Below are 20797 nucleotides of genomic sequence, written 5' to 3' on the forward strand. Positions count from 1 at the left end.
TGATGGTTGCACAACTCTGAATATACTAAAAACTACTGAATTGTACATTTTAAAAGGGTAGAGTTTATAGCATGTTGATTATATCACAGTTTAAACAATTGTATGAGAAATACATGTAGCAGTGAGAAATTATTTTTTATTTTTGAGGCGGAGTGTTGCTCTGTTGCCCAGGCTGGAGTGCAGTGACACAATCTCAGCTCACTGCAACCTCCGCCTCCCGGGGTCAAAGTCTCCTGCTTCAGCCTTCCTAGTAGCTGGGATTACAGGCGCCCGCCACCACGCCCAGCTAAATTTTGTATTTTAAGTAGAGACGGGGTGTTGCCGTGTGGGCCAGGTTGGTCTTGAACTCCTGATCTCAGGGTATCCTCCCGCCTTGGCCTTCAAAAGTGCTGGGATTACACATGTGAGCCACGGTGCCCGGACAAGATTAATTATAAATTAAAGAAAGATCTGGCTGGGCACGGTGACATGCCTGTAATCCCAGCACTTTGGGAGGCCATGGAGGGCGGATCACCTGAGGTCAGGAGTTCGAGCCCAGCCTGGCCCACATGGCAAAACCCCATCTCTACTAAAAATACAAAAATTAGCCGGGCATGGTGGCGGGCACCTGTAATTCCAGCTATTTGGGATGCTGAGGCAGGAAAATCGCTTGAACCCGGGAGGCGGAGGTTGCAGTAAGCCGAGATCATACCATTCCACTCTAGCCTGGGAGACAAAAGTGAAATTCCATCTCAAAAAAAAAAAAAAAAGAAAGATCCATATTTTCTCTGCCTAAATCTGGTATACGTAGGTCATGGGACGATAGAGTGATGAAATGCTTGGCCAAATTAGACCAAAAATCAGTCGAAGTGGGGAAAGAGGAGAGGACCTCTAAACTGATGACTGACTTCTGCTGGGCCTGCTGTATTATCAAAACCAAAGTCTGTTTTCTGGGATAGAGTTATGGAGGGTTGGATAGACTACAGAAGTTAAGATTTTAGCATTGTGTAAGGAGTTGTCAAGTGTGGTTTGAGTACACTTGTGCCCATAGGGTGGGTGATGGTGCTGAAGTACTTGGAGATAAAGGTGGAAATGTGTAATGGGCATTTGTAAACCATTTTAAGAGTTTGTACTATCTTTTAGATTGATGATTCTGCAACTTTAAAAGTATAGGATGGTAATTTTTCTGCAGCAATAGAAAACTCATACCAAACATATGCATGTTGGCCGGGCGTGGTGACTCACTCCTGTAATCCCAGCACTTTGGGAGACTGAGGCAGGGTGGATCACCTGAGGTCAGGAATTCGAGACCAGCCTGGCCAACATGGCAAAACCCCGTCTCTACTAAAAACACAAAAATTAGCCAGGCATGGTGGCACATACCTGTAAACCCAGCTACTAGGGGGGCTGAAGCAGGAGGATTATTTGAAACCGGGAGGCGGAAGTTGCAGTAAGCCAAGATCATGCCACTGCACCCCAGCCTGAGCAGCAAAGCAAGACTCGATCTCAAAAAAAAAAAAAAAAAAAAGGTATGCATGTTGTCACAGATGTTGCAATGTTTTTTCCAGATTTGTTCTTTTGACTTTTTATGTTTTGCATTTTAATACTATAAATCTGTCAAATTAGAAAACCAAATAGTATAGAAACCTTTTATAACCTTGCTACTCAAAAAGTGTGGTCCATGGACTAGAAGCTTCAGTGTCACTTGTGAGGCTGACAGAAGTGCAAAATCTCTCCTCTTCCAGACTTACTGCTGCAATTTATTAAGATCCCCAGGTGATTCATATGCACATTAATATTTGAGAAGCATTGCTGTATAGAACTGGTTATATTGAGATGATGTACTGAACTACAACACAGACTTGACTATGTTAACACATTTAAGTATGGCAGGGAAAAAATTAGAAATCTATCACTCCCTATTTTTTTTTTTTTGAGACAGAGTCTCGCTCTGTCGCCGAGGCTGGAGTGCAGTGGCCCGAACTAGGCTCACTGCAAGCTCTGCCTCCCGGGTTCACACTATTCTCCTGCCTCAGCCTCCCGAGTAGCTGGGACGACAGGCGCCTGCCACCACGCCCGGCCAATTTTTTTGTATTTTTAGTAGAGATGAGGTTTCACTGTGTTAGCCAGGACGGTCTTGATCTCCGACCTTGTCATCCGCCCGCCTCGGCCTCCCAAAGTGCTGGGATTACAGGTGTGAGCCACCGCGCCCGGCCTATTTTTTTTTTTTTTTAAATTTATTTTTTTTGAGACAGAGGTTTGCTCTTTTTGCCCAGGCTGGAGTGTGATGGCACCATCTTGGCTCACTGCAACCTCCACCTTCCGGGTTCAAGCGATTCTCCTGCCTCAGGCTCCCAAGTAGCTGGGATTACAGGCGCCCACCACTATACCCGCCTACTTTTGTATTTTTGGTACCCGGCCACTCCCTATGATTTTTCAGAGTAAAACTTTAGGCTGGGCGCGGCGACTCACGCCTGTAATCCCAGCACTTTGGGAGGCTGAGGTGGGCAGGTCACCTGAGGTCAGGAGTTTGAGACCAGCCTGGCCAACGTGGTGAAACCCCATCTCTACTAAAAAATACAAAAATTAGCTGGGTGTGGTGGCTCACATCTGTAATCCCAGCTACTTGGGAGGCTGAGGCAGAAGAACCACTTGAACCTGGGAGAGAGGGGAAGTTGTAGTGAGCCAAGATCACACCACTGCAATCCAGCCTGGGCAGCAGAGCAAGACCTTGTCCCAGAAAACAAAAAACAAAAATGAGCCGTGCGTGGTGGCGGGCGCCTGTAATCGCAGCTACTCTGATAACTGCTCAAACCAGGGAGGCGGCGGTTGCAGTGAGCTGAGATCATGCCACCGCACTCCAGCCTGGGCTACCAAGCAAGACTGTCTCAAAAAACAAAACAAAACAAAACAAAAACAAAAACAAAAAGGAAGTAAGGGAAAAGAGTTGAGAAACCTCTTTTGAGCTAAAGGGAGAAAAGCAACAAGTTTGGAGTTGGAGCAGAGGGGCATTAACAGCTATTGGTCTCCTCTCATGGTGGAGTAGGAGGCTAGGTCATCTTACAGTAAAGGAAGTAGAATGGGGTGCTGTGCGAAATTTCTTAGGTAACTGTTTGAACTAGATGCTGGACAAGAGGGACAGAACAGAGAAGCATTTGGAAGAGATCCAAATGTGTTTGAAAAGTTAAAAAATTATGATTGTCAGTATAGGAGCATAAGGTAATTTATTAGTGATTTTGAACTATATAGCTATACAAATAATTTATCATGTACTTTACTAATAATTTTTGTCCAATTCTTATGAAAAATATAAGCAAATCTGTAAATGGAATTTATGTAGTACAAGTGCTACTGATTCCTCTGCTGTTAGATTTGTTTGGGCTGGGGTTTCAGTTTGGGGGAATGTTGGTAAGCCACTTTGGAAAATGTAATCATATATTCACTTTAAAGGAATTGACTCCAGTCTTCATCTGGGATTATTTATTTCTCAAAAGAGAAGAAAGGAAATACATTAGCTATCTTGCATAATTTTAATCAAATTTTCTTTGGCATAGAACTTTAAATCACATTATTGTGGCTTGTGAAAACATTTTATTACCTTTGTTTTAGTTTGTATTTCATTCAACAAATAAAAAGTTTGGAAAGAGTTAGGCACGTGGTAATATTGGTAACTTAGTTTATAGAATAGAGTTCAGCTTCAGCCAGTCTCCTGTGAAACTGCTATTTCATAGAATTAGTGTCATGTTGGGAGGGCCATGAGCTACAGACTTTCACTGTTACTGGGGATATTTTTAGATTTGTCCCATTTTGTCCAAAAGGAGGAAAAAAAAGACAAAGACATTATTTTTCATTAAGACGATAAAATTCTACTTTTTTAGTGCTTCATTGAGGACATTCTTTTTTTCATTAAAAAAAATTATGGCATAATTTACATAAAGTAAATTTCACTGTCTTTAGGGTATAGTTCTGTGAGTTCTGTTAAATGCATACAATTATGTAACCAGCACTACCACCACAACTGAGCTATACATACTGACTCATCTTTTTTTTGTTTTTTTTTTTTTGAGACGGAGTCTCACTCTGTCGCCCAGGCTGGAGTGCAGTGGCACAATCTTGGCTCACTGCAACCTCCACTTCCCGGGTTCAAGCGATTATCCTTCCTCAGCCTCCTGAGTAGCTGGGATTACAGGTGTGCACAATCATGCCTGGCTAATTTTTGTATTTTTAGTAGAGATGGAGTTTCACCATGTTGGTCAGGCTGATCTCGAACCCTGACCTCGTGATCCAGCCACCTTGGCCTCCCAAAGTGCTGGGATTACAGGCGTGAGCCACCACGCCCGGCCACTGACCCATCTTTTAAACAAGAATTCTAGGGTAAGAATTTAAGAAGATTTAATTTTTACCTATCCCTAAAGTCTGTTAAAATTACAGAAAAGGAATTGTATTTCTTATTTTATTTTATTTTATTTTATTTTATTTTTGAGACCGAGTCTCGCTCTGTCGCCCAGGCTGGAGTGCAGTGGCCAGATCTCAGCTCACTGGAAGCTCCGCCTCCCGGGTTTCCGCCATTCTCCTGCCTCAGCCTCCCCAGTAGCTGGGACTACAGGCGCCCGCCACCACGCCTGGCTAGTTTTAGTTTTTTAGTAGAGACGGCGTTTCACCATGTTAGCCAGGATGGTCTTGATCTCCTGACCTCATGATGAGCCCGTCTCGGCCTCCCGAAGTGCTGGGGTTACAGGCTTGAGCCACCGCGCCTGGCCTGTATTTCTCATTTTAAACATTTAATCCCACCCTCATTTTTTAAAGTAGCATTATGAACTCATTTGTATAACATATATATGTATGTGTGCACACATACACTCAATATATTGAGTGTGTTTCAGTCAGTTGCAGTCTTTTTTTTTTCTCCTCCCAAATGGACCAAAGAGTCAGTGGCTTGCCTTTAATTAGCTGTAACCTTTAAACTTGCTTTATTTATTTATTTATTTATTTAGAGACAGAGTCTCGCCCTGTCACCCAGGCTGGAGTGCAGTGGCATGATCTCGGCTCACTACAAGCTCTGCCTCCTGGGTTCACACCATTCTCCTGCTCAGCCTCCCGAGTAGCTGGGACCACAGGCACCCACCACCACGCCTGGGTAATTTTTTTTTTGTATTTTTAGTAGAGATGGGGTTTCACTGTATGAGCCAGGATGGTCTCAGTCTCCTGACCTCGTGATCCACCTGCCTTGGCCTCCCAAAGTGCTGGGATTAAAGGCATGAACCACCGCGCCCGGTCACCTTTAAGCTTTCACAAGTGTAGTCAACCAGGTAAGGGTGGTAGGGGCTATTTCCCAAAACTTCTCCCGCCGACTCAAAAGTTAGGTTCTTCAGAGTAAAACAGACTCTTCACTGTTTTCAAGGTTATTCCAGAGTTTCCCTGTATTCTTCTATCTAATCTCAGCTGCCACAATCAGACAGACGGAAAGCACAAGGACACTTTTCCTTGCATCTGTACTGGAAACCTTAGCAGCAGATAGCAGTCGTTCTTTTTGATGCTTAAATGATACCATATTATGTCAATGGGAGTCCCTTTTTCTTGACTTCTAATTCCTTTGGACATAACCCATTGATTTTTTTTTCTTTTTCTTTTTGTGGAGAACGGGGTCTTGCTATATTGCCTAGGGAGGTCTCAAACTCCTGGGCTCAAGCTATACTCCTGCCTCTGCCTCCCTAAGTGCTGGGATTACAGGCATGGGCCACCATGGCTGGCATGACCCATTGATTTTTGATAGCTCCCTTGATTTCTGGTACAACAAGATGTCTCAGGCTTTGTATATATTTTGTCCCAAGCCTCATAATCAGCCATTCCTTAAGAACCTGGTTGAATTTTTCTCCCAAGTGGAGAATTACATTTAGAAACCGTCAAGTCAAGATCTGAGCAGGAAAACAGAAACCACACTAGTTAGAATTTGATTTAGGAAATTAGCTAAATAGGTTATTAGAGTTCTCAAAAGGGAAAAAGAGAACACAGAAGTAACAGAAAATAGTAAGTGGAGGAAGCAGCTACAATTCCTAGGGCTGGGGAATAAAGGGAAGAGGTTGGGATGATTAGAACCAGGAAAGTTGGAAGAATGGCCGGGCGCAGTGGCTTACACTTGTAATCCTAGCCCTTTGAGAGACTGAGGCAGGTGGATTGCTTGAGCCCAGGAGTTCAAGACCAGCCTGGGCAACATGGGAAAATCCTGTCTCTACAAAAAAACACAAAAATTAGCCAGGCGGTAGTGGGCCTCTGTATTCCTAGCTACTCAGGAGGCTGAGGTGGGAGGATCACCTGAGCCCAGGAGGTTGAGGGTGTGGTGAGCTGTGATTGTGCCACTGCACTCCAGCCTGGGTGACAGAGTGAGACCCTGTCTCAAATGAAATGAAATGAAATGAAATGAAATAAATGAAATGAAAGGACATGACATGACATGACATGACATGACATGAAATATAAAAAGAACCTGGAAACTTGGAAGAGTGGCCAGGAGATGGCGCCTCCTACCTGGTGCAGGTACCTCTGAGGGCGTTCAGCTTGAAGAGTGTTGTTGACTGACTGCTGCATACAGGTTGAATAGCATTGCAGGGCTGACACTGAGAGAAACAGCAAACAGACGGGAAGAAGCAAGTCCACTGTCTCCTCCTCTAGCCTAGCATACTGTGTTGGCAGAACCAGAAAGCAAGCAAGCTGGGGAGGGAGAAATGTTTGTAGACTTCCAGCCTTGCATCACAGAGCCAAGTGTAGAATGCCATGCTTGCGGCCGGGTGCAGTGGCTCACACCTGTAATCCTAGCACTTTGGGAGGCCGAGGCAGGTGGATCACGAGGTCAGGAGATCAAGACCATCCTGGCCAACATGGTGAAACCCTATCTCTACTAAAAATACAAAAATTAGCTGGGTGTTGTGGTGCATGCCTGTAATCCCAGCTACTCCGGAGGCTGAGGCAGGAGAATGGCTTGAACCTGGGAGGCGGAGATTGCATTGAGCCGAGAGCACCACTGCACTCCAGCCTGGGCAACAAGAACAAGATTCTGTCTCAAAAAAAGAAAAGGAGGCCGGGCGCGGTGGCTCAAGCCTGTAATCCCAGCACTTTGGGAGGCCGAGACGGGTGGATCACGAGGTCAGGAGATCGAGATCATCCTGGCTAACATGGTGAAACCCCGTCTCTATTAAGAAATACAAAAAACTAGCCGGGCGAGGTGGTGGGCGCCTGTAGTCCCAGCTACTCGGGAGGCTGAGGCCGGAGAATGGCGTGAACCCGGGAGGCGGAGCTTGCAGTGAGCTGAGATCCGGCCACTGCACTCCAGCCTGGGAGACAGAGCGAGACTCCGTCTCAAAAAAAAAAAAAAAAAAAGAAAAAGAGTGCTGTGTTTGGACCTGAGGGGCAAGGGCCAATACCTTAATACTTGGTACAGAAATTACAGTTGGGTGCCTGGCTTATATAGTAATTATTATTGTGTTGTCATTGTGTCTAGACCTTTCCAAAGGGCAGAATTATAAAATAAGTATTTTAAAATAGAAAAATAAATGAGTTCATACATTAATTCAAATTTAACATTATAGGAATTTTAACTTCTTTGTGTATTTTATATGAAAAAATCTTGATTCCTAACTTAAAATAATTACAAATATTTGCACAATCTAACAATAATGTGTAAAATAAGTTCAAAATAATGCCAGGTTCCAGTTCTGGCATGACAGCATGAAGAATTCTGTGGACCTAGTTCCCAGTGAAACTGGTGAACATTAATTTTAAAAAACAACAAATTACAGTTTCTAGAAATGGTCCTAGGGAATAGAGCAAATGAAGAAACACTTTTTTTTTAATTTTTATTTTTAGACAGAGTCTTGCTCTGTTGCCCAGGCTGGAGTGCAGTGGTGCCGTCTTGGCGATCTCAGTGATCTCGGCTCACTGCAACCTCCACCTCCTGGATTCAAGTGATTCTCTTGCCTCAGCCTCCTGAGTAGCTGGGGTTACAGGTGTGTGTCACCATGCCCAGCTAATTTTTGTATTTTTAGTAGAGACAGGGTTTCACCATGTTGGTCAGGTTAGTGTTGAACTCCTGACTTCGTGATCCACCTGCCTTGACCTCCCAGAGTGCTGGGATTATAGGCGTGAGCCACCGCGCCTGGCCATGAAGAAACATGAAGAACATTGGGTCTGTGATATCTGAACTAAAACCTTCTCCATCCCTCATTTTTTGCAGCTAGTGAGATAGAAAGTTCACTCAAGAGAGTGTAGCCAAGAACACAGGGCTCCAGCTTCATGTATTCTACCCCATTGCCTCAGTCAGAAGGTTTTCATCCTAGGAGGAGGAGTAGCATACCAACATTTCTCATTTTGCCCCAAGTGCCTGTCATTGAGGCAAAATTCTAGGTAATTGTGGCTGACTGGTGGTGGTTCCTTTCTTTCACCCAGTCCCTACTCTTAGGATGGAGACTTGACCTTGGGCAAGGCACTGCTGAAAATACTGGGGCTCTGATCATCTTTACCCTTGCTTTTCAAGCCGAGAAGACCTAAGTCTACAGCCTCACTTCCGCTGGGTACTCCACTTCGTAAAGCAGGGATGCCATTCAGATAAACACACCATTGTCCCCACTATAGCTGTAGAGAGTGGCTCAGATGTTTTATCTGGAAGCAGAAATAGGCTGTAAAACAGGTAGCTCTTAATCTTTTCCTAAAGGAACAAAGTATGGAGAAGCTCAAGAGTATGGAGAAACTCAAAAAAACTGCGGAGGTTGTTGTGCAAAGCAATAGGAAAGAGACTGGTTAAATTCACTGGAGATGTAGGATCAACTGTAGGCCAGCTAGTTTGCTGGAGAGAACCAGGAAAAGAAGAAGCTAGGAGGAGTCCTTTGGTATCAGAACAGCTCTCAAGCACTGACCTTGGGAACTAACTGTGCCTTTAGAGGGACCCAAATTTGATCTACTCAGTCTGTGGAGCAATTTATGCCCCAGGGTGTTATTAAAACCAGTAGAGCAATCAGCTGGAAATTAGTGAAGCTTTAACAACTAGATGTGGTCAAGGAAAGATACACTCAAGGAAAGTCTTGCAGAAACCTTTGTCATCCAGGGTGACTGTGGGCATCCCCAAGGCTGTGCCTTCTAATGAGCAATATCACATACTTCATACTTGAAGTTTGAGGGCAAACAGACTTTACAAAAATAATCCAGCTAGTTACTAAACAAATGAGCAAATGACAATAACAGGCCTGAGGTGGAAAAGGTGGGAACAGTAGTACTCAGAGTTGCTGTAATGTCTAGTTTCCAACAAAAAATTATGAGCTATGGAAAGAAACAGGAAAGTATGACCCATACACTGGAAAAAAAGCAGGTAACGGAAACCGATTGTGAAAGTAACCAGATGTCACATTTAATAGACAAAGACTTCAAAGTAGCCATTATATATGTTCAAATAACTGAAAAACTATGATTAAAGAAGCAAAGGTGTGTGATAATGTCACGTCAAATAGGGAATATCATTAAAGAGATAGCAATTATATATCAAAAAAGGACCAAATAGAAATCCTGGAGTTGAAAAGTACAATAACTAAAATGAAAAATTAGGGGAGTTCAATAGGCTATAACTGACAGAAGAAAGATTCATGAATTTGAAGATAGATCAATACAGATTATACAATTTGAAGGAGAAAAAAAGACTGATGTGTTGGAGAAATGTCAGACACCATTGAACACACCAACATATCAGAAATGATTAATAACAAGGTTAATATAACAAAAGATACAAATATGCTCTTTTCTTCTCTCAGATTCTTTAAAAGACATTAAATAATAAGTATAACAATGTAATGTTGAGTTTGTAACATTTGTAGACATAATGTGGATAACAATAAAATCACAAAAAAGGGGAAAAGGAACAGACTTATATAGGAATAACATTCCTGTATCTCACTGGAATTAAGTTAGTATAAATCAGAAGCTGATTCTGATGAGAAATATATTGTTAGCCCGCTGGGTGCGGTGGCTCACGTAATCTCAGCACTTTGGGAGGCCAAGGCGGGCAGATGACGAGGTCAGGAGATCAAGACTATCCTGGCTAACATGGTGAAACCCAGTCTCTACTAAAAATATAGAAAAAAAAAAAATTAGCCGGGCGTGGTGGCGGGCGCCTGTAGTCCCAGCTACTCGGGAGGCTGAGAGAATGGCGTGAACCCAGGAGGTGGAGCTTACAGTGAGCCGAGATTGTGGACTGCACTCCAGCCTGGGTGACAGAGCAAGACTCTGTCTCAAAAAAAAAAAAAAAAAAAGAAGTATATTGTTAGCCCAAGAGTAACCTCTAAAGAAAAAAAAATGTATAATGCTACATTTCAAAATATTCACTTAATGCAAAAGTAACCTCTAAAGAAAAAAAAAGTATCAAAATGGATAATCATTAAATTATAATGCTACATTTCAAAATATTCACTTAATGCAAAAGAAAGCAGTAAAGGTGGAATAAAGGACAAAAACACATGAGACATATAAAAAACAAAAAGTAAAAGTAGATGACAAAAAGTAAAAATAAAACATGTAAATCCAGCTATATCAATAATATTAAATGTGCATGGATTCAACAATCTAGTCAAAAGACAGACTGGATTTAAAAAAAACAAGATCCAATTATATGGTGTCTAAAGGTGGCACACTTAAGGTTTAAAGATACAAGTAGTTTGAAAGTAAATGGATGGAAAAATAAATATAATGCAATAAAGAAAAGATAAATATTTGAGTGTCAGATATCCCAGTTACCCTGTTTTGATCATTACACTTTACATACATGTATCAAAATGTCACATGTATCCCAAAAATATATGCTACTTTTATGTGTCAATTAAAAATTACATATATACACACACACACACACATATATATATACACATGTATACATATATATATAAAAAAGAAATATGCAGATGGCAACTATGAGAAAGCCGGAGTGGCTACATTAATATCAGACCAAATAGACTTTGTTTACTTTTTATTTATTTATTTACTTATTTTTGAGAGGGAGCCTTGCTGTGTCACCCAGGCTGGAGTGCAGCGGCATGATCTTGGCTCACTGCAACCTCTGCCTCTCGGGTTCAAGCAATTTTCCTGCCTCAGCCTCCCAAGTAGCTAGGACTACGGGTGTGTGCCACCATTCCTGGCTAATTTTTTTTTTTTTTTTTTTTTTTGAGATGGAGTCTCGCCCCTGTCGCCCAGGCTGGAGTGCAGTGGTGCAATCTCAGTTCACTACAACCTCTGCCTCCCGGGTTCAAGCAATTCTCGTGCCTTAGCCTCCTGAGTAGCTGGGATTACAGGTGCCTGCTACCACACCCAGCTAATTTTTATATTTTACTAGAGATGAGGTTTCACCATGTGGTCCAGGCTGGTCTTGAACTCCTGACCTCAAGTGGCCCACCCACCTCGGCCTCCCAAAGTGTTTGGATTACAGGCGTGAGCCACCATGCCAGGCCTGAATTATATACTTTAAATAGGTGAATTGGATGGTAGTGAGTAAAACTTGAAAATAAGAATACCAGTTTTATGAGTAACAACTAATGGATGCAGTTTAGGTTTCTTTGCAGTTCAGCTTATCCTTAGAGAATAAATTCCACTGAGGACATACAGTTAAAATATAATGTGAGCTAAAAGTCATTTGAAGTAATTCTTTTTTCTCTATGGTTATGTTACCAACTTGATAATTATTGCATTGATTGACTTTTCCTATGCTGAAACAATTCCAGGGTTTTAGTAGCTTATAATGATAAACATTTATTTCTTGCTCAGGGTCTGTGAGTCCACTCTAGTGGTTCTGCTCTAGGCCCCAGGTTCAGTTTAGGTCTACCTGTGTGTCTTCTCATCCTGGGACTTCAGTTGAAAACACAGCTCCCATAAGATAATGTAGGTCTTGTAGAGGGCATGGGAACACAAGAGGGTTGCTGGAATTTGCAGTGACTCCTAAATCCTTTGTGTGGACTGGCACACTGTCACTTTCACCCATATTTGTTTGTTTTGCATAAAAGGTTAAATTACCTTTTTTGTTTGTTTTGTTTTTTTGAGACGGAGTCTGCCTCTGTTGCCCAGGCTGGAGTGCAGTGGTGGGATCTAGGCTTACTGCAAGCTCCACCTCCCAGGTTCGCGCCATTCTCCTGCCTCAGCCTCCCGAGTAGCTGGGACTACAGGCGCCCGCCACCACGCCTGGCTAATTTTTTGTATTTTTAGTAGAGACGGGGTTTCACCGTGTTAGCCAGGATGGTCTCGATCTCCTGACCTCGTGATCCGCCTGCCTTGGCCTCCCAAAGTGCTGGGATTACAAACGTGAGCCGCCGCGCCCAGCCAAATTATGTTTTTTTCTTATGTGAGTTTGTATTGACACAACCACATTCACTATCCCCCAGTTTTTCCTCATCTTGCCCCATTCCATATTTTATCTTTCCTTGTCCTTGTGACAGTATCAGTTCCCAATAACACTACTGTATGTATTTTTTCTATTCTACAATACACACAAGAAAGTTTAAAAATTTAGATAGTAATATCACTACTAGTAACATTATTTGAAGAGTTTAAGATATTTTTAAATTTCTTTTGCCTTTAGAATATGTACCACTAAGGATGTCCATTCAGAAAACTGTTCAAGAATTATTTGAATTATATTCTGTGTGTGGTTGTCAAGTTGGTTGGTTTTTTCTTTTTAAAGATGGGGTCTTACTCTGTTGCCCAGGCTGGAGTGTAATAGCACAGTCATAGATCATAGCTCACCATAACCTTGAATTCCTGGACTTTGCCTGTGCCTTTCACCCCTCAGCTTCCTGAGTAGCTGGCACTATAGGCACCCATCATCATGCCCACCTGACATTTATTTATTTATTTATTTATTTTTTTGAGTAGAGACTGAGTCTCATTATTTTCCAGTCTGGTCTTGAACTCCTGGTCTCTGGCCTCAAGCAGTCCTCTTGCCTCAGCTACCTAAAGTGCTGGGATTACAGATTGAGCCACTGTGCACAGCCTGAGTTGGTGAGTTTTTTTTTTTTGAGACGGAGTCTCCACTCTGTGGCCCAGGCTGGAGTGCAGTGGTGTGATCTTGGCTCACTGTAACTTCTGCCTCCTGAGTTCAAGTGATTCTCATGCCTCAGCCTCCTGAGTAGCTGAGATTATAGACACCTGCCACCACATCCAGCTAATTTTTATATTTTTAGTAGAGATGGGGTTTCACCAGGTTGGCCAGGCTGGTCTCAAACTCCTGACCTCAGGTGATCCACCCGCATCAGGCCTCCCAAAGTGGTGGGATTACAGGCGTGAGCCACTGTGCCTGGCCAAGTTGGTGGTTTTTTTTTTTTTTTGAGACGGAGTCTCGCTCTGTCGCCCAGGCTGGAGTGCAGTGGCCAGATCTCAGCTCACTGCAAGCTCCGCCTCCCGGGTTCCCGCTATTCTCCTGCCTTAGCCTCCCGAGTAGCTGGGACCACAGGCGTCGCCACCTCGCCCGGCTAATTTTTTGTGTTTTTTTTTTAGTAGAGACGGGGTTTCGCCGTGTTAGCCAGGATGGTCTCGATCTCCTGACCTTGTGATCCGCCCGTCTCGGCCTCCCAAAGTGCTGGGATTACAGGCTTGAGCCACCGCGCCTGGCCAAGTTGGTGGTTTTTTAAGAAGATAAAATACAGTTTGAATTCATACTGATATTTACAATTCAAATTAAGGATTATAAGGTTTTAAGTTTCATTATTCTTACATCTGTGTCTCCTGTGTCCCATTATGAAAATACTGATTCCCAATAATAGCAATATAAGTATTCATTTGCAACTATAATACCCGCATAACAGTACCAAGATAACAGTACCAACAGTGTTGATAATTATGATTACTGAAAAAAATTCAAAGTATTACTGAAAACAAAGTATTATGAAACTGATAAGTAGTGCAGTTAAGCTAATAGTGATAATCTCTCAGTTATTTCAGCTGCCAATGAATTTCTTTGTGAAATCATATTCAAAGTTTTAGATAAAATGTCGAAGGTCCTGTTCAAGCTTAAAACGATACTTGGGCCGGGCACAGTGGCTCACACCTGTAATTCCAACACTTTGGGAGGCCTAGGTGGGTGAATCTTCTGAGGTCAGGAGTTCAAGACCAGCCTGGCCAACATAGTGAAACCCCGTCTCTACTAAAAGTACAAAAAATTATCTGGGCTTGGTGGCAGGCACCTGAAATCCCAGCTACTCGGGAGGCTGAGGCAGGAGAATTGCTTGAACCTACCTGGGAGGCGGAGGTTGCAGTGAGCCGAGATCGTGCCATTGCACTCCAGCCTGGGCAACAAGAATGAAACTCTGTCTCCAAAAATAAAAAAAAAAATTTAAAAAATAAACAAAACCTAAATCTATACAGTTGAAAGCAAAATAACTCATAGGATAATGTATGTAATAAATCAGATAATAAGGGCTCTGAGAAGTTTTGAGTCTGTTTAGTCTTTTATCAAAGTTTATTGACTTTTTGCAAATCATTGCATTAACTTTCTGAGTTGGAGAGAAAGGCTGATGAAATTATTGTTATAGCTAGATTTTCTCTCTGGATTGGTAAATGTCCTGCATCAAAACCTGACACTGAGGTTGCCAGCAGAAAGCTTAGCCATAGCAGAGAGTAGAATATGAAAAAACTAGGGTGTGTCAAGGCAAAGAAGTTGGAGATTGAAGATGTATGTGCTTGAGCTAAACTCTAGTAGTAATGTCTTTGTGTTCCAAAGTTATTGGTAAATATAACAACAGCAAAGAACCATTTTGTTGCACTAATTAAATTAGTAGTCATGAGGGTTAGTTATTGGAGAAGGATAGAGGTGATCTAATGTCTCTGATTTTGCTAATCATCTTGATGTAGCAGAATTCCTTTATATAGCATTTGGTGTGGTGTCATTAGCGAAACAGATAAGAACAGCTTTTTACTAATAATTGTTTTGTCCCAGAGCATTTGATTTACCATGTACTGAATAATGAGTAGTTTTATAGTGGGGTCCTATTGCCTTTTTTCTTTTATTTTTTGTTTTTAAGAGACGGGGTCTCTGTTGACCAGACTAGACTCAATCACCTGAGGCCAAGTGATCCACCCACCTCAGCCTCCGCAGTAGCAGGACAAGAAGCGTGTGCCACTGTGCCCAGCTTATTGCTTTTTTTTGTCTGTTGCTTTTTTTTTTTAATCCTTATAACCTGCCTCTATCAATCTATCTTAAAATGATGTATGAATGTTATTAAGAGTGAATTTATTTTTCTTTTTTTCTTAGGAGCAGCCACCATATCCTAGCTACAATTCTAACTATTGGAATTCTTCTGCAAGATCTAGGGCTCCTTACCCAAGTACATATCCTGTAAGACCAGAATTGCAAGGCCAGGTATGGTTTAAAAACAGAAACTTTCTGAACTTTTTCTTAATGAATAGATTTATTTTCAAAACCTGTGCAGATTTCCGAGCAGTGATGAGTGTTTGTTTTTTTTCTTTGCTTTAATGGGCTCCATCAATCTCATTTTAATGTTTTTAGCTCAGAGATAAGGATATATCTAGGCAAATATACCTGTAGCTTGAGGCATAATAAATTATTTTTCAGGACCCAGAATCAGCAAACATAAAATGTACTTATTTTTGAAAATTTGACTTATTACAGACATTTAATTTAAAATATTTTTTTTTTTTTTTTTGAGACGGAGTCTTGCTCTGTCACCCAGGCTGGAGTGCAGTGGCCGGATCTCAGCTCACTGCAAGCTCCTCCTCTCGGGTTCACGCCATTCTCCTGCCTCAGCCTCCCAAGTAGCTGGGACTACAGGCACCCGCCACTTCGCCCGGCTAGTTTTTTGTATTTTTTAGTAGAGACGGGGTTTCACCGTATTAGCCAGGATGGTCTCGATCTCCTGACCTCATGATCCGCCCGTCTTGGCCTCCCAAAGTGCTGGGATTACAGGCCTGAGCCACCGCGCCCGGCCATAATTTAAAATATTTTAAGCTTACAAAAAGTACAGAAAATATGTACATTTTAAATCTAGCATGCAGGGTCGGGTGCAGTGGCTCACAGCTGTAATCTCAGCACTTTGGGAGACCGAGGCGGGCAGATCACCTGAGGTCAGTAGTTCAAGACCAGCCCAGCCAACATGGTAAAATTCCGTCTCTATTAAAAATACCAAAATTAGCTGGGTGTGGTGGTGGGTGCCTGTACTCCCAGCTACTTGGGAGGCTGAGGCAGGAGAATCGCCTGAACCCAGGAGGCAGAGGTTGCAGTGAGCTGAGATCACACCATTACACTCCAGCCTGGGTGACAGAGTAAGACTCCGTCTCAAAGCAAAAAACAAACACAAAAAAACCCAAAAATCTAGCATTCTAATTTGTCAGTTTCTGTTCGCCACATTTGTTTCAGATTTTTAAGAAAGAAGTAAACCAAATACTAATTGAAACCCAATGACACTTATTTTCATTTACTGAAATTTTATTTTTTTATTTATTTGAAACAGGGTCATTTTCTGTCGCCCAGGCTGGAGTGCAGTGGTGTGATCTCAGCTCACTGCACCCTCCTCCTCACAGGTTCAAGCGATTCTCCTGCCTCAGCCTCCTGAGTAGCTGGGACTACAGGCACGCACCACCATACCCAGCTAATTTTTTGATTTCTTTTTTGAGATGGAGTCTTGTTCTGTCGCCAGGCTGGAGTGCAGTGGCATGATCTTGGCTCACTGCAACCTCCGCCTCCTGGGTTCAAGTGATTCTCCTGCCTCAGCCTCCCGAGCAGCTGGGATTACAGGCCCCTGCCACCACACCCAGCTAATTATTGTATTTTTAGTAGAGATGGGGTTTCACCATGTTGGTCAGTATGGTCTTGATCTCTTGACCTTGTGATCTGCCTGCCTCGGCCTTTCAAAGTGCTGGGATCATAGGCGTGAGCCACTGCGCCCAGCCAGTTTTTGGATTTTTAGTAGAGATAGGGTTTCACCAGGTTGGCCAGGCTGGTCTCGAACTCCTGACCTCAAGTGATCCACCCACCTTGGCCTCCCAAAGTGCTGGGTTTACAAGCGTGAGCTATCATGCTCGGCCTGAAGTTGTATTTATTATTCCATTTGTGTTTTTATGCCTTTACCACTTGCCTACGTATCCATAAACTTTATATACTTTTATTTTACATGTTTTTAAACTTGATATGTGTGATTTCATACTAACAAACACTCTGCTGCAGTTTGCTTCTTTTGCTCATCGTTGGTTTTCATCTTTCTGTTATATAAATATGAGATAAGGCCGGGCGCGGTGGCTCAAGCCTGTAATCCCAGCACTTTGGGAGGCCGAGACGGGCGAATCACGAGGTCAGGAGATCGAGATCATCCTGGCTAATACGGTGAAACCCCGTCTCTACTAAAAAATACAAAAAACTAGCCGGGCGAGGTGGCGGGCGCCTGTAATCCCAGCTACTCGGGAGGCTGAGGCAGGAGAATGGCGTGAACCTGGGAGGCGGAGCTTGCAGTGAGCCGAGATCTGGCCACTGCACTCCAGCCTGGGTGACAGAGCAAGACTCCGTCTCAAAAAAAATAAATAAATAATAAATAAATAAATATGAGATAAGAATTTCCCTGGGGTATGGAATTGTCGGCTGTAGGTATGTACATTTCTTTTTCTTTTTTTTTTTTGAGATGGAGTCTCGCCTTGTCGCCCAGGCTGGAGTGCAATGGCGTGATCTCGGCTCACTGCAACCTCTGCCTCTCAGGTTCAAACGATTCTCCTGCCTCAGCCTCCCGAGTAGCTGGGATTACAGGTGCCCACCACCATGCCCAGCTAATTTTGGTATTTTTAGTAGAGATGGGGTTTCACCATGTTAGCCAGGCTGGTCTCGAACTCCTGACTTCATGGTCCGCCCGCCTCGGCCTCCCAAAGTGCTGGATTACAGGCATGAGCCACCACACCCAGTCAGGTGTGTACATTTTTATTAGATACAGCCAAATTACTTTTCAAAATGTTTGTACTGACAAAGGAGTAATTGTCATATTTGCATATTTCCATAATTTTTTTAATCTAGCCATATTTCTGTTTTTCTTTTTTTTTTTTTTTTTCCCTGAGACAGAGTCTCACTCTGTCGCCCATGCTAGAGTGCAGTGGTGCGATCTCGGCTCACTGCAAGTTCTGCCTCCCGGGTTCACACTATTCTGTGGCCTTGTAGCTGGGACAACAGGCGCCCCCCACCATGCGCAGCTAATTTTTTGTAATTTTAGTAGAGACAGGGTTTCACCGTGTTAGCCAGGATGGTCTTGATCTCCTGACCTCAGATACGCCCATCTCAGCCTTCCAAAAGTGTTGGGATTACAGGCGTGAGCCACCGCACCCGGCTTTTGTTTGTTTTTTTTGAGACAGGGTCTTGCTTTGTATCCCAGGCTGGACCATCCCCGACTTCCTGGCCTCAAGTGATCTTCCCACTTTAGCCTCCTGAGTAGCTGGGACTACAGGTGCACATCACCATGTCTTTTTAATTCATTTGTTTTTTTGTAGAGAAAGGGTCTTTCTGTGTTACCTAGGCTGGTTTCAAACCCCTAGCCTCAAGCTACCCTCTCAAATTGGCCTCTCAAAGCACTGGGATTATAGGTGTGAGCCTGTGTGCCTAGCCTATAATGATCATGTATATATGAACTTAAGGATGAGGCTGATCAGAGATAATGGAATGTAAAATAAAGATCATGTTAGTACTTACCACAAACTTTCATTTTACTTGTGTCAGCCTCCTCCCTGTGACTGAAATTGAGAAGTAGACATTGTTATTGCTCAATGTTACATAGTTGTGGTTTGGCCACATACTATAAAATCCACCCTTCAAAGTGTACAATGCAGTTGGTTTTTAGTATATTCACAAAGTTTACCCATTATCACTGTCTAATTCTGGAACACTGTCATCACCCCGAATAGAAACCCTGCACTTAAAATGTCATTACTCCCTCCCCTCAGCTTGTGGCAACCTGTAATCTACTTTTTATCTCTCAGGATTTTTCTAACCAGACATTTTGTATGGAATCATACAGTATGTGGCCTTTTGTTTCTGGCTTCTGTCACTATGTAATGTTTTCAGCCTTCTTCTTGTTGTCAGGATATACCAAATTTCATCAACTGATAGATATTTGGGTTGTCTTTCTTTTTGTCTATTATAAATGATGCTGCTACAGCCTTCATGTACAAGTTTTTATGTGGAAATATGTTTTTAGTTATCTTGGGTCTATACCTAGAAATGAAATTGCTTGGTCATAGAGTAACCCTATATTTATCAATTTGAGGAACTGGCAAATGGTTTTCCAAAGGGATTACACCATTTTATATTCCCATCAGCAATGTATGAGGGCTCTGATTTCTCCACATCCTTACCAATACTTATTTTCCTTTAAAAAGAATTATTATAGGCTGGGCATGGTGGCTCACGCCTGTAATCCCAGCACTTTGGGAGGCCGAGGTGGGCAGACCACGAGGTCAGGAGATCGAGAACATCTTGGCTAACACGGTGAAACCCCGTCTCTACTAAAAATACAAAAAATTAGCTGGGCGTGGTGGCGGGCACCTGTAGTTCCAGCTAGTTGGGAGGCTGAGGCAGGAGAATGGCATGAACCTAGGAGGCGGAGCTTGCAGTGAGTTGAGATTGTGCCACTGCACTGTAGACTGGGCGACAGAGCAAGACTCCGTCTCAAAAAAAAAAAAAAAATTATTATAGCCATCTTAGTGGGTGCAAAGTGGTATTTCATGGTTTTGATTTGCAGTTTTCTGATGATTAATGATTTGAGCATTTTTTCATGTGCTTTTTAGCCATTTGTATATCTTATTTGGAGAAATGTCTATTCAGATTCTTTGGGCCTGGTGTGGTGGCTCACACCTGTAATCCCAGCACTTTGGGAGGCTAAGGTGGGCAGATCACTTGAGGTCTGGAGTTTGAGACCAGCCTGGGCAACATGGTGAAACCCCTTCACTAATAAAAATACAAAAAATTAGCTGGGCATGGTGGCAGGTACTTGTAATCCCAGCTACTTGGGAGGCTGAGGCAGGAGCATTGCTTGAACCCAGGAGGCGGAGGTTACAGTGAGCCAAGATGAGATCACGCCGTTGCACTCCAGTCTAGGTGACAGAGCAAGACTCTGTCTCAAAAAAAAAGATTCTTTGACCATTTTAAAATTGGGTTGTCTTTTTATTGTTGAGTTTTCAGCATTCTTTATATATTCTAGATACAGGTTTCTTATCAAATATAGTCATGCATTGCTTAATAATGGGGATATTTTCTGAGAAATGCATCAAGAGGTGATTTTGTCATTGTGCAAACATCATAGAGTGTACTTTCACAAGCCTAGATGGTACAGCTTACTATATACCTAGGCTATATGGTATAGCCTATGGCTTCTAGGCTACAAACCTGTACAGCATGTTACTGCACTGAATACTACAAGCAACTGTAGCACCATGGTAAGTATTGGTGTATCTAAACACATCTAACCATAGAAAAGATACAGTAAAAATACAGATAAAAGATAACAAAATACTACACCTGTACAGGGCACTTGCCATGAATGGAACTTGCAGGACTGGAAGTTGTTCTGGGTGAGTCAGTGAGTGAGTGGTGAGTTAATGTGAAGGTCTAGGATATTACTGTACACTATTGTAGGCTTTTTAAACATTGTACCCTTAATTTACCATAAATTTGTATGATAATACTTTTCGTTCTTCAATAAATACTGTTAACATTTTACTTTATAAACTTTATTTTATTTTAGGTTATTTTTTTGAGACAGGGTCTCACTCTGTCCCCCAGACTGGAGTACAGTGGCGTGATCTTGGCTCACTGCAACCT

The 20797-nt window shown here is 42.6% G+C and overlaps 1 protein-coding gene across 2 annotated transcripts in view; it reads left to right on the top strand.

The window, feature by feature from the left end:
• Window positions 1–20797, top strand: part of BAG4 (BAG cochaperone 4) — a 36980-nt gene that overhangs the window by 2453 nt on the left and 13730 nt on the right. Inside the window, exon 2 of one of the 2 annotated variants that reach the window (XM_021942211.2) lies at window positions 15245–15352. The exons of the other annotated variant lie outside the window; for it this stretch is intronic. Coding sequence (XP_021797903.1) covers window positions 15245–15352 — 108 coding nt within the window. The remainder of the gene's footprint in view (window positions 1–15244; window positions 15353–20797) is intronic. 2 annotated transcript variants of the gene reach the window in all.

The sequence above is a fragment of the Papio anubis genome, chromosome 8, assembly GCF_008728515.1.
Source record: "Papio anubis isolate 15944 chromosome 8, Panubis1.0, whole genome shotgun sequence".
Lineage (NCBI taxonomy): Eukaryota > Metazoa > Chordata > Mammalia > Primates > Cercopithecidae > Papio > Papio anubis.